Source organism: Oncorhynchus gorbuscha, linkage group LG24 (genome assembly GCF_021184085.1).
Source record: "Oncorhynchus gorbuscha isolate QuinsamMale2020 ecotype Even-year linkage group LG24, OgorEven_v1.0, whole genome shotgun sequence".
In the NCBI taxonomy this organism is placed as follows: Eukaryota; Metazoa; Chordata; class Actinopteri; order Salmoniformes; family Salmonidae; genus Oncorhynchus; species Oncorhynchus gorbuscha.
Window position 1 is genome coordinate 43945617 of NC_060196.1, and position 14470 is coordinate 43960086.

Here is a 14470-nt window from a genome sequence, read left to right on the forward strand (position 1 = left end):
GCAGACAGTTACAGTATAACAGGCAGACAGTTACAGTATAACAGGCATACAGGTACAGGTATAACAGGTACAGGTATAACAGGCAGGCAGGTACAGTATAACAGGCAGACAGGTACAGTATAACAGGCAGAGTATAACAGGCAGACAGGTACAGGTATAACAGGCAGACAGGTACAGTATAACAGGTACAGTATAACAGGCAGACAGGTACAGGTATAACAGGCACAGTATAACAGGCAGACAGGTACAGTATAACAGGCACAGTATAACAGGCAGACAGTTACAGTATAACAGGCAGACAGGTACAGTATAACAGATATAGGTATAACAGGCAGACAGGTACAGTATAACAGTTACAGTATAACAGGTACAGTATAACAGGCAGACAGGTACAGTATAACAGGCAGACAGGTACAGTATAACAGGCAGACAGGTACACTAACAGGTTCAGTATAACAGGCAGACAGGTACAGTATAACAGGTACAGTATAACAGGCAGACAGGTACAGGTATAACAGGTACAGTATAACAGGCAGACAGTTACAGTATAACAGGCAGACAGGTACAGTATAACAGATATAGGTATAACAGGCAGACAGGTACAGTATAACAGTTACAGTATAACAGGCAGACAGTTACAGTATAACAGGCAGACAGGTACAGTATAACAGGCAGACAGGTACACTAACAGGTACAGTATAACAGGCAGACAGGTACAGTGTAACAGGCAGACAGGTACAGTATAACAGTTACAGTATAACAGTTACAGTATAACAGGCAGACAGTTACAGTATAACAGTTACAGTATAACAGGCAGACAGTTACAGTATAACAGGTACAGTATAACAGGCAGACAGGTACAGTATAACAGGTACAGTATAACAGGCAGACAGTTACAGTATAACAGGTACAGTATAACAGGCAGGCAGGTACAGTATAACAGGCAGAGAGGTACAGTATAACAGGCAGACAGGTACACTAACAGGTACAGTATAACAGGCAGACAGGTACAGTATAACAGGCAGACAGGTACAGTATAACAGGCAGACAGGTACAGTATAACAGGCAGACAGGTACAGTATAACAGGTACAGTATAACAGGCAGACAGGTACAGTATAACAGGCAGACAGTTACAGTATAACAGGTACAGTATAACAGGCAGACAGTTACAGTATAACAGGTACAGTATAACAGACAGGCAGGTACAGTATAACAGGCAGAGAGGTACAGTATAACAGGCAGACAGGTACACTAACAGGTTCAGTATAACAGGCAGACAGGTACAGTATAACAGGTACAGTATAACAGGCAGACAGGTACAGGTATAACAGGCACAGTATAACAGGCAGACAGGTACAGTATAACAGGCACAGTATAACAGGCAGACAGTTACAGAACAGGAATACCTAGGATAGGATAAAGTAATCAGATGCACTATTGTAAAGTGGTTGTTCCACTGGATGTCATAAGGTGAATGCACCAATTTGTACAGAGCGTCTGCTACTTAAATGTATAATGTTAAATGTATAACAGGCAGACAGGTACAGTATAACAGATACAGTATAAACAGTATAGACAGGTACAGTATAACAGACAGGTACAGTATAACAGGTACAGTATAACAGTATAACAGGTACAGTATAACAGGCAGACAGGTACAGTATAACAGGCAGACAGGTACAGTATAACAGGCAGACAGGTACACTAACAGGTTCAGTATAACAGGCAGACAGGTACAGTATAACAGGTACAGTATAACAGGCAGACAGGTACAGGTACAGTATAACAGGCAGACAGTTACAGTATAACAGGCAGACAGGTACAGTATAACAGATATAGGTATAACAGGCAGACAGGTACAGTATAACAGGCAGACAGTTACAGTATAACAGGCAGACAGGTACAGTATAACAGGCAGACAGGTACAGTATAACAGGCAGACAGGTACACTAACAGGTACAGTATAACAGGCAGACAGGTACAGTATAACAGTTACAGTATAACAGGCAGACAGGTACAGTATAACAGGCAGACAGGTACAGTATAACAGGCAGACAGGTACAGTATAACAGGTACAGTATAACAGGCAGACAGGTACAGTATAACAGGTACAGTATAACAGGCAGACAGGTACAGTATAACAGGTACAGTATAACAGGCAGACAGGTACAGTATAACAGGTACAGTATAACAGGCAGACAGGTACAGTATAACAGGTACAGTATAACAGGCAGGCAGGTACAGTATAACAGGCAGACAGGTACAGTATAACAGGTACAGTATAACAGGCAGACAGGTACAGTATAACAGGCAGACAGGTACAGTATAACAGGCAGACAGGTACAGTATAACAGGCAGACAGGTACACTAACAGGTACAGTATAACAGGCAGACAGGTACAGTATAACAGGCAGACAGTTACAGTATAACAGGCAGACAGTTACAGTATAACAGGCAGACAGGTACAGTATAACAGGTACAGTATAACAGGCAGACAGGTACAGTATAACAGGCAGACAGTTACAGTATAACAGGTACAGTATAACAGGCAGACAGTTACAGTATAACAGGTACAGTATAACAGGCAGGCAGGTACAGTATAACAGGCAGAGAGGTACAGTATAACAGGCAGACAGTTACAGGTATAACAGGCAGACAGGTATAACAGGCAGACAGGTACAGTATAACATGCAGACAGGTACAGCTATAACAGGTACAGCTATAACAGGCAGGCAGGCACAGTATAACAGGCAGACAGGTACAGTATAATAGGCAGAGTATAACAGGCAGACAGGTACAGTATAACAGTTACAGTATAACAGGCAGACAGGTACAGTTATAACAGTTACAGTCTAACAGGAAGACAGGTACAGGTATAACAGGCAGGCAGGTACAGTATAACAGGCAGACAGGTACAGGTATAACAGGTACAGGTATAACAGGCAGACAGTTACAGTATAACAGGCAGACAGTTACAGTATAACAGGCATACAGGTACAGGTATAACAGGTACAGGTATAACAGGCAGGCAGGTACAGTATAACAGGCAGACAGGTACAGTATAACAGGCAGAGTATAACAGGCAGACAGGTACAGGTATAACAGGTACAGGTATAACAGGCAGACAGGTACAGTATAACAGGTACAGTATAACAGGCAGACAGGTACAGGTATAACAGGCACAGTATAACAGGCAGACAGGTACAGTATAACAGGCACAGTATAACAGGCAGACAGTTACAGTATAACAGGCAGACAGGTACAGTATAACAGATATAGGTATAACAGGCAGACAGGTACAGTATAACAGTTACAGTATAACAGGTACAGTATAACAGGCAGACAGGTACAGTATAACAGGCAGACAGGTACAGTATAACAGGCAGACAGGTACACTAAACAGGTTCAGTATAACAGGCAGACAGGTACAGTATAACAGGTACAGTATAACAGGCAGACAGGTACAGGTATAACAGGTAAAGTATAACAGGCAGACAGTTACAGTATAACAGGCAGACAGGTACAGTATAACAGATATAGGTATAACAGGCAGACAGGTACAGTATAACAGTTACAGTATAACAGGTACAGTATAACAGGCAGACAGGTACAGTATAACAGGCAGACAGGTACAGTATAACAGGTACAGTATAACAGGCAGACAGGTACAGTGTAACAGGCATAACAGGTACAGTATAACAGTTACAGTATAACAGTTACAGTATAACAGGCAGACAGTTACAGTATAACAGTTACAGTATAACAGGCAGACAGTTACAGTATAACAGGTACAGTATAACAGGCAGACAGGTACAGTATAACAGGTACAGTATAACAGGCAGACAGGTACAGTATAACAGGTACAGTATAACAGGCAGACAGGTACAGTATAACAGGCAGACAGGTACAGTATAACAGGCAGACAGGTACAGTATAACAGGCAGACAGTTACAGTATAACAGGCAGACAGTTACAGTATAACAGGCAGACAGTTACAGTATAACAGGCAGACAGTTACAGGTATAACAGGTACAGGTATAACAGGCAGACAGGTACAGTATAACATGCAGACAGGTACAGCTATAACAGGTACAGCTATAACAGGCAGGCAGGTACAGTATAACAGGCAGACAGGTACAGTATAATAGGCAGAGTATAACAGGCAGACAGGTACAGTATAACAGGCAGACAGGTACAGTATAACAGGCAGACAGGTACAGTATAACAGGCAGACAGGTACAGTAGGTTCAGTATAACAGGCAGACAGGTACAGTATAACAGGTACAGTATAACAGGCAGACAGGTACAGGTATAACAGGTACAGTATAACAGGCAGACAGTTACAGTATAACAGGCAGACAGGTACAGTATAACAGATATAGGTATAACAGGCAGACAGGTACAGTATAACAGTTACAGTATAACAGGCAGACAGTTACAGTATAACAGGCAGACAGTTACAGTATAACAGGCAGACAGTTACAGTATAACAGGCAGGCAGGTACAGGTATAACAGGCAGGCAGGTACAGTATAACAGGCAGACAGGTACAGTATAACAGGCAGAGTATAACAGGCAGACAGGTACAGGTATAACAGGTACAGGTATAACAGGCAGACAGGTACACTAACAGGCAGACAGGTACACTAACAGGCATACAGGTACAGTATAACAGGTAAGAGTGTACCTGAGAGGATGAGGAGTTCGATGATGTCAGCGTCTCCTAGGTAGGCTGCAGCGTGGAGCGGGGTCCTTTTCTCACTGTCCTGGTAGAGACCAAAGCAGAAAGAAATGTCACACACAGACAACTTTTATGTTCATTTTAGAAGGGAGGTACAGTATGTAAAAAATCTAATTTCAAACTAGCTTCAATGTTCATAATAAACTTGAACACACACACACAGCTTCTCACTATGCTGCCAGTAGACAAGAGGGAGCACAACTATGTCCCACACAACAACGCAGCCAGCCAAGTGGATGACTTGACTTCCCCTCTCTCCCCCTTCCCCCCTCTCTCCTCCTTCCCCTCTCTCTCCCCGTTCCCCTCTCTCTCCCCGTTCCCCTCTCTCCTCATTTTCAAGAGTCTGGTAGACACTGCAGGGCAGCTGGGAGGGGGTCAACTACTACTGTACTTGGCAGGGATCTCACTAGAAGCCAGACTAATGACAGCATCACTCCTCCACTCCTCTTACCCAAAATCTTTGGGCTGCTTTCCCAGACAAAGATTAAGCCTAGTCCTGGACAAAAACATCAAGCTCAATGGAGTCTCCATTGACATTTCTTTATTATCCAGGACAAGGTTTAATTGGTAAAATGGGAAACCGCCCAACGATGTCACAATCAACTGTTTAAGAGAGCATTTTTTCACCTGCAATTAACTCAGAAAGGAAAGGTTGACAAGTGTGTTAGATTGTTGTGGTCTCTCGAGCTGTGGCCAATCATTGGTCAGTGTGTGTCGTTTTGGCCAGTCTTCTGTCAGCCTACCAGGGAGCAAGGTAATAAAGGCAGGATGACAGGATGATGGAGGGATTTCTCTCCTCCCTCTGCTCTCCCTGGGGGGTGGCCTATCGACCAGTGGTCCTGTGTGTGTGTGTGTGTGTGTGTCGCTGGTGTAAGAGTGACCGATGTGTGACTACAAGAGTACCTCTGTCGCTCTCCCTCCTCATTTCTGTTATGAGGATGTTTTACCGTCTGTCTGACCATACAAAGCAGGTCCTCTCTGTAGAACTAACTAACCACGCTAGTCAATCTGGATGGATGGAACAATCAATTCCAGCTCTCACTCCCTTCCATGCCCTCCACCTCGTTCTCCGCATCTCTATCCCTTGCCATTCCTCTCTCTAACCCCTCCAGTCTAACTCCCTCCCTCCCTCTCTCTTTCTCTGCTTCCCTCCATCTCTTATTCTCTCCATGCAGCAGAGGGCAATCAGGGGAGTAACGTAGGTCGTAAACAAAGTCACATGTCGGAGGGGGAGGCCTGTAATAGGTCAGACTGAAAACTGCTGACTCAAACAGACCAAAATGTCTCTGATGATCCCAGCAATATAGAGACGGGGGGGGGGTAGTAGATAGATAAAGGGGGTGGGGAGAGAGAGAAAAGACATCAGGGAGAGAGGGAGAGAATGAGGGCGGGGTGAGAGGGAGGGATGACAGGGGAGTGAGAGGGAAAGAGAGAGGGCCGAACAGAAAGGGAGTTGAAAAGAAGGAACTAACCTACCCTACCTGATTGATTGGCTGAAAGACTCTTGCCTCTCAACATTGATTTAGTAAGAGACCGAGAGTAGACACATTGGCTAATCCTCAATTTTCAAAAAAAGTCTGTCCACTCTTCCTGTCCTTCAATGCACTGACCTGAAAGAACTGACCAGGAAAGCCAGCCTAATGATGATAACTGACCAGGAAAGCCAGCCTAATGATGATAACTGACCAGGAAAGCCAGCCTAATGATGAGAACTGACCAGGAAAGCCAGCCTAATGATGAGAACTGACCAGGAAAGCCAGCTTAATGATGAGAACTGACCAGGAAAGCCAGCCTAATGATGAGAACTGACCAGGAAAGCCAGCCTAATGATGAGAACTGACCAGGAAAGCCAGCCTAATGATGAGAACTGACCAGGAAAGCCAGCCTAATGATGAGAACTGACCAGGAAAGCCAGCCTAATGATGAGCTTCCACCTGTCAAGTCTTTGACAATCATTGCAGATGAAGGGTGAAGAGGAGATGAGGAGAGGATGGATTTGCAAGCAATTTAGAGCAAGAGATGCTTATGGACTGACTGACTCCTGTCTGTGTGTGTGTACAGTAATGTTACCTGTACGTTTACATCCTCCTTCTTGAATATGAGGGAACGGACTTCATTAGGGTCCACACTGAAGATGGCTTTCAGCAGAGAGGGCTGTATGGGAGGACACAGAGAGAACTATCAGTCACTGTGTGTGTGTAAAAATTATATTTATTTTTTATTATTTAGTATTATAGCTACTATTATTATTGTTGTCGCTGTTGTTTTCATAATATTTAGGTGCATCTCTTCACCTTGGCAACATTGACTATCATTCATGCCAATGACAGCAGATTGAATTGGAGTTAGTGAGAGAGAGACAACAAGAGCAAACAATGGAAAGAATAGATAGTGAGAAAACTGGAGAGAGATGGAAAGGTGCTAGATAATTTTCCTCTGAATGACTTGGCTAGATGACTAACAAGACAGAATCTGTTAACATCCTGCTTGTTAACGTTACTACAGTTTGGTTACATGCTGACAATTACGACAGGGCTTTTTCATCTAAAGGGACCCATGAGCACCAACATCTGAAGGTCATAGGAGCAAAAAGCTAAGAGTCTATATTTGAGATATTAAGGCATATAAAACATTTTTCAACCATTTCCCACAGCCATAAGCGTAGGCTTTGATCTCTGGTCAAACAGTGGTTTTTGACATCTACCAGAAGAAGTACTAAAAAAAACATTTTTTTAAAGACCTCTGGCAATGAATATCAACAATTATATTTACGCTAAACAAAAATATAAAACGCAACATGTAAAGTGTTGGTCCCATTTTTCATGAGCCGAAATAAGGGGCGGCAGGGTAGCCTAGTGGTTAGAGCATTGGACTAGTAACCGAAAGGTTGTAAAAGTTCAAATCCCCGAACTGACAAGGTACACAAGGTACACAATCTGTCGTTCTGCCCCTGAACAGGCAGTTAACCCACTGTTCCTAGGCCGTCATTGAAAATAAGAATTTGTTCTTAACTGACTTGCCTAGTAAAAAAATAAAAATAAATAAATCAAAGATCCCAGAAATGTTCCACACAAAAAGCTTTTTTCTCTCAAATTTGTTTACATACATGTTAATGAGCATTTCTCCTTTTCCAAGATAATCCATCAAGACACTGATTAAACAGCATGATCATTACACCTTGTGCGGGGGACAATAAAAGGCCACTCTAAAATATGTTTGGTCACACAACACAATGCCTCAGAGCGTGCAATTGGCATGCTGACTGCAGGAATGTTCACCAGAGCTGTTTCCAAAGAATTTAATGTTAATTTCTCTACCATAAGCCGCTACCGTCGTTTGAGAGAATTTGTCAGTACACCAAACCGGCCTCACAAACGCAGACCAGGTGTATGGCATCATGTGGGTGAGCAGTAGGTCCAACCGGCCTCACAAACGCAGACCAGGTGTATGGCATCATGTGGGTGAGCAGTAGGTCCAACCGGCCTAACAAACGCAGACCAGGTGTATGGCATCATGTGGGTGAGCAGTAGGTCCAACCGGCCTCACAAACGCAGACCAGGTGTATGGCATCATGTGGGTGAGCAGTAGGTCCAACCGGCCTCACAAACGCAGACCAGGTGTCATGTGGGTGGCATCATGACCAGGTGGGCATGAGCAGTAGGTCCAACCGGCCTCACAAACGCAGACCAGGTGTATGGCATCATGTGGGTGAGCAGTAGGTCCAACCGGCCTCACAAACGCAGACCAGGTGTATGGCATCATGTGGGTGAGCAGTAGGTCCAACCGGCCTAACAAACGCAGACCAGGTGTATGGCATCATGTGGGTGAGCAGTAGGTCCAACCGGCCTAACAAACGCAGACCAGGTGTATGGCATCATGTGGGTGAGCAGTAGGTCCAACCGGCCTCACAAACGCAGACCAGGTATATGGCATCATGTGGGCGAGCAGTTCGCTGATGTCAACTTTGTGAACAGAGTGCACAAACACAAGTGCATTTGATCTTTGGCAATTTGAATGCACAGAGATACTGTGACGAGATCCTGAGGCCCATTATCGTGCCATTCAGCCGCTGAAATCACCTATTTTAGCATGATAAAGCACAGCTACATGTTGCAAGGATCTGTACACAATTCCTGGATGCTGAAAATGTCAAGGTTTTTCCATGGCCTGCATTCTCACCCATTGAGCATTTTTGGGATGCTCTCGACCGACGTGAACGACAGCGTGTTCCAATTCCCGCCAATATCCAGCAACAAATTAAGAGGAGTGGGACAACATTCCACAGGCCACAATCAACAGCCTGATCAACTCCATGTGAAGGAGATATCGCGCTGCATGAGGCAAATGCTGGTCACATTAAGGAATCAGTGACCAACCGATGCATATGTATTCCCAGTCATATAAATCCATAGGGCCTAATGAATTTCAATTGACTGATTTCCTTATATGAACGGTAATTCAGTAAAATCTTTGAAATTGTTGCATGTTGCATTTATATTTTTGTTCAGTATAGTTTGGGAGAATTGATTATCCTTCTGTTTAAGAAACATTGCCTTGCACACCTTTCTGTTACCAGTAACCCACATACAGCATGTGGACACGCATTAAAATGAGTGGATTCGGCTATTCCAGCCATACCGGTTGCTGACAGGGTATAAAATTGAGACCACCGCCATGCAATCTCCATAGACAAACATTGGCAGTAGAATGGCCCATAATGAAGAGCTCTGATTTTCAATGCGGCACCGTTGTCACCTTTCCAACAAGTCAGTTCATCAAATTTCTGTCCTGCTAGAGCTGCCCCGGTCAACTGTAAGTGTTGTTATTGTGGAAACGTCTAGGAGCAACAACGGCTCAGCCGCAAAGTGGTAGGCAACACAAGCTCACAGAACGGGACCACCGAGTGCTAATGCGCGTAAAAATGGTTTGCAACACTCGCTACCAAGTTCCAAACTGCCTCTGGAAGCAACGTCAGCACAAGAACTGTTTGTTGGGAGCTTCATGAAATGGGTTTCCATGGCTGAGCAGCCTCACACAAACCTGAGATCAACATGTACAATGCCGGGCATCGGATAGAGTGGTGTAAAGATCACCGCCATTGGAGCAGTGGAAATGTGATGAATCACGCTTCACCATCTGGCAGTCAGGCGGACTAATCTGGGTTTGGTGAATGCTACCTGCCTGACTGCATAGTGCCAACTGTAAAGTTTGGTGGAGGAGGAATAATGGTCTGGCTCCGTTTTTCCATGGTTTGGGCTAGGCCCCTTAGTTCCAGTGATGGGAAATCTTAACGCAACAGCATACAATGACATTCCAGACAATTCTTTGTGGCAACAGTTTTGGGAAAGCCCTTTCCTGTTTCAGCATGACAATGCCCTGTGCACAAAGCAAGGTCCACACAGAAACTGTTTGTCGAGATCTGTGTAGAGGAACTTGGGTGGCATGCACAGAGCCCTGACTTCAACCCCATTGAACACCTTTGGGATTAATTGGAACGCAAGATCAGTGCTCAAACTCACTAATGCTTGTGGCTGAATGGAAGCAAGTCCCTGCAGCAATGTCAGAAAAGTGGAGGCTGTTACAGCATCAAAGGGGGACCAACTCCATATTAATGCCCATGATTTTGGAATGAGATGTACGACGAGCAGGTGTCCATATACTTTGTTATTGTACAGTACATTCTGAAAGTATTCAGACCCCTTTACTTTTCCCAAATTGTTACGTTACAGCCTTATTCTAAAATGGATTAAATCATTTTCCCCCCTCAACAAGCCACACACAGTACCCCATAATGATAAAGCAAAAACATTAAATATATTTACCTAAGTATTCAGACCATTTACTCAGTGCTTTGTTGAAGCACCTTTGGCAGCGAATACAGCCTTGAGTTCTATGGGTATGACGCTACAAGCTTGGCACACCAGTACTTGGGGAGTTTAATCAAGTTGTGGAAACATCGCAAGGAAGATCAAACAGGATGCACCTAAGCTCAATTTCGAGTCACATTGCAAAGGTTCTGAATACTTACAGTTTAAGTCTGAAGTTTACATACACCGTAGCCAAATACATTTAAACTCTATTTTTCACAATTCCTGACATTTAATCTTAGTAAAAATTCCCTGCCTTAGGTCAGTTAGGATCACCACTTTATTTTAAGAATGGGAAATGTCAGAATAATAGCAGAGAGAATGATTTTTATCAACTTTTATTTCTTTCATCCCATTCCCAGTGGGTCAGAAGTTTACATACACTCAATTAGTATTTGGTAGCATTGCCTTTAAATGGTTCAACTTGGGTCAAACGTTTCAGCTAGCCTTCTACAAGGTTCCCACAATAAGTTGGGTGAATTTTGGCCCATTCCTCCTGAAAGAGCTGGTGTAACTGAGTCAGGTTTGTAGGCCTCCTTGCTCGCACACACTTTTTCAGTTCTGCCCACACATTTTCTATGGGATTGAGGTCAGGCCTTTGTGATGCCCACTCCAATACTTTGAGTGTTGTCCTTAAGCCATTTTGCCACAACTTCGGAAGTATGCTTGTGGTCATTGTCCATTTGGAAGACCCATTTGCGACCAAGCTTTAACTTCCTGACCGATGTCTTGAGATGTTGCTTCAATATATCCAAATAATTATCATACATAATGTCATCCATTTTGTGAAGTGCACCAGTCGCTCCTGCAGCAAGATGCTGCCACCCCCGTGTTTCACGGTTGGGATGGTGTTCTTCGGCTTGCAAGCATCCCCCATTTCCTCCAAACATAACAATGGTTATATTTTTGTTTCATCAGACCAGAGGATATTTTCTCCAAAAAGTACAATCTTTCTCCCCATGTGCAGTTGCAAACCGTAGTCCGTTTTTTTTATGGCAGTTTTGGAGCAGTGGATTCTTCCTTGCTGAGCTGCCTTCCAGGTTATGTCGATATAGGACTCGTTTTACTGTGGATATAGATACCTTTGTACAGGTTTCCTCCAGCAGCTTCACAAGGTCCTTTGCTGTTGTTCTGTGATTGATTTGCACTTTTCACACCAAAGTACGTTCATCTCTAGGAGACAGAACGCATCTCCTTCCTGAGCGGTATGACAGCTGCATGGTCCCATGGTGTTTATACTTGCGTATAAACAATGAGCGGCACTGAGTTTGAAGGTAGGCCTTGAAATACATCCACAGGAACACCTCCAATTGACTCAAATGATGTCAATTAGCCTATCAGAAGTTTCTAAAGCCATGACATTTTCTGGAATTTTCCAAGCTGTATAAAGGCACAGTCAACTTAGTGTATGTAAACTTCTGACCCACTGGAATTGTGATACAGTGAATGATAAGTGAAATAATCTGTCTGTAAACAATTGATGGAAAAATGACTTGTGTTAAGCACAAAGTAGATCCTAACAGACTTGCCAAAACTATAGTTTGTTAACAAGAAATTTGTGTAGTGGTTGGAAAACGAGTTTTAATGACTCCAACCTAAGTGTATGTAAACTTACGACTACAACTGTATGTCAATAAGGTATTATTTATTTTAAATTTACACACTATTGTGTGAAGATCGATGAGGATAAAATATTTTTTAAATTCATTTTAGAATAAGACTAACAAAATGTGGAAAAAGTTGAGGGATCTGAATACTTCCAAATGCACTGCATCTTTAAGATATTCTCTCATTTCTCTCCCTCATGAGGTAGAATTTTAAAAAGTTCAGAAGCAACAAGGTAGACCTACTAATTTGTTATAGTTTTGACTGATCAAGTTTGTTTATGAATTATTAAGTGAATAAAACTCGATATTTTGTAACAAATCAGTAACGGAATTACTGCAATTGAATTGGCTACAATGGGAAAACATAGTAGTCAAACCACAGTTGGGTTACCAGTACAGTCCACTGGAATACTGTTATGTTCAGCTCGCAACTGTCCCCCCCCCCCTTTCTGTCGTCTGGTGGTCAAAGCATATTATGGCAAGAACAGCTCAAATAAGGAAGGAGAAACGACAGTCCATCGTTACTTTAAGACATGAAGGTCAGTCAATTCAGAACATTTCAAGAACTTAATGTTTTCAAGTGCAGTCGCATAAACCATCAAGCCCTATGATGAAATTGGCTCACCTGAGGACCGCCACAGGAAAGGAAGACCCAGAGATACCTCTGCTGCAGAAGATAACTTCATTAGAGTTAACTGCACCTCACAGGCCAAATAAATGCTTCACGGAGTTCAAGTAACTGACACAACATCAACTGTTCAGAGGAGACTGAGTGAATTAGGCCTTCATGGTTGAATTGATGCAAAGAAACCACAACTAAAAGGACACGAATAAGAAGAAGAGACTTGCTTGGGCCAAGGGACACAAGCAATGGACATTAGACCAGTAGAAATCTGTCATCTGGTCTGATGAGTCCAAATTTGAGGACTGCAGTGGCTTTGTGAGATGCAGAGTAGGTGAACGGATGATCTCTGCATGTGTGGTTCCCACCATGAAGCATGGAGGTGGCAGTGTCACCAGCAAAGCACCATCACACCATCAGTGATTTATTTAGAATTCAAGGCAAAAACCACAGCATTCTGCAGCGACACGCCATTCAATCTGATTTGCGCTTAGTGGGACTAACATTTGTTTTTCAACAGGACAATGACCCCAAAAACACACCTTCAGGCTGTGTAAGGGCTATTTGACCAAGAAGGAGTGTGATGAGGTGGTTACCAGGAAGGAGTGGTGCATCAGACGACCTGACCTCCACTATCACCCGACGTCAACTCAATTGAGATGGTTTGGGATGAGTTGGACCGCAGAGTGAAGGAAAAGCAGCCAACAAGTGCTCAGCATGTGTGGTAACTCCTTCAAAACTGTTGGAAAAGTATTCCTCACGAAGCTGGTTGAGAGAATGCCAAGAGTGTGTAAAGCTGTCATCAAGGCAAAGGGTAGCTACTTTGAAGAATCTCAAATATATTTTGATCTATATGTGTTATTTCATGGGTTTGCTGTCTTCACTATTATTCTACAATGTAGAAAATAGTAAAAATAAAGAAAAACCCTGAAATGAGTAGGTGTCTAATCTTTTGACTGGTATTCAAGCATGGCGGTGGCTGTATCATGCTATGGGTATGCTTCTCATAGGCAAGGACTAGGGAGTTTTTTGGGATAAAAAGAAACGGAATAGAGCTAAATGCAGGCAAAATCCTAGAGAAAAACCTGGTTCAGCCTGCTTTCCAACAGACACTGGGAGACAAATTCACCTTTCAGCAGGACAATAAACTAAAACACAAGGCCAAATATACACTGGAGATGCTTACAAAGATGACATTTAACGTTCCTGAGTGGCCTAGTTACAGTCGACTTAAAAAGCACCTTGAAAATCTATGGCAAGACTTGAAAATGGCTGTCTAGTGATGATCAACAACCAACTTGATAGCGCTTGAACAATTTTTTAAATAATGTACAAATATCCAGGTCTTCAAAGCTTTTAGAGACTTACAGCTGTAAATTGCTGCCAAATGTTATTCTAACATTTATTGACTCAGAGATGTGAATACTTAAGTAAATTTAATATTTCTGTATTTAATTTTCAATAGATTTGCAAAATGTTCTATAAAACATGTTTTCACTATGAGGCATTGTGATATTTTTTTATGTAATCCATTTTGAATTCAGCTTGTAACAAAAATATATGGAATACGTCAAGTGGTATGAACACTTTCTGAAGGCACTGTATCTTTTCATTTCAATTCGGAGCAGAGTTT

The 14470-nt window shown here is 42.9% G+C and overlaps 1 protein-coding gene across 3 annotated transcripts in view; it reads right to left on the reverse strand.

The window, feature by feature from the left end:
* LOC124012355 (serine/threonine-protein phosphatase 6 regulatory ankyrin repeat subunit A-like) overlaps positions 1-14470 on the reverse strand; it is a 63525-nt gene that overhangs the window by 29131 nt on the left and 19924 nt on the right. For 2 of the 3 annotated variants that reach the window (XM_046325879.1, XM_046325878.1), the window contains exons 2-3: positions 6812-6895; positions 4688-4766 (exon numbers count right to left, since the gene is read on the reverse strand). In XM_046325879.1, coding sequence (XP_046181835.1) covers positions 4688-4766; positions 6812-6895 — 163 coding nt within the window. The remainder of the gene's footprint in view (positions 1-4687; positions 4767-6811; positions 6896-14470) is intronic. The other variant, XM_046325880.1, reaches the window with a different exon arrangement.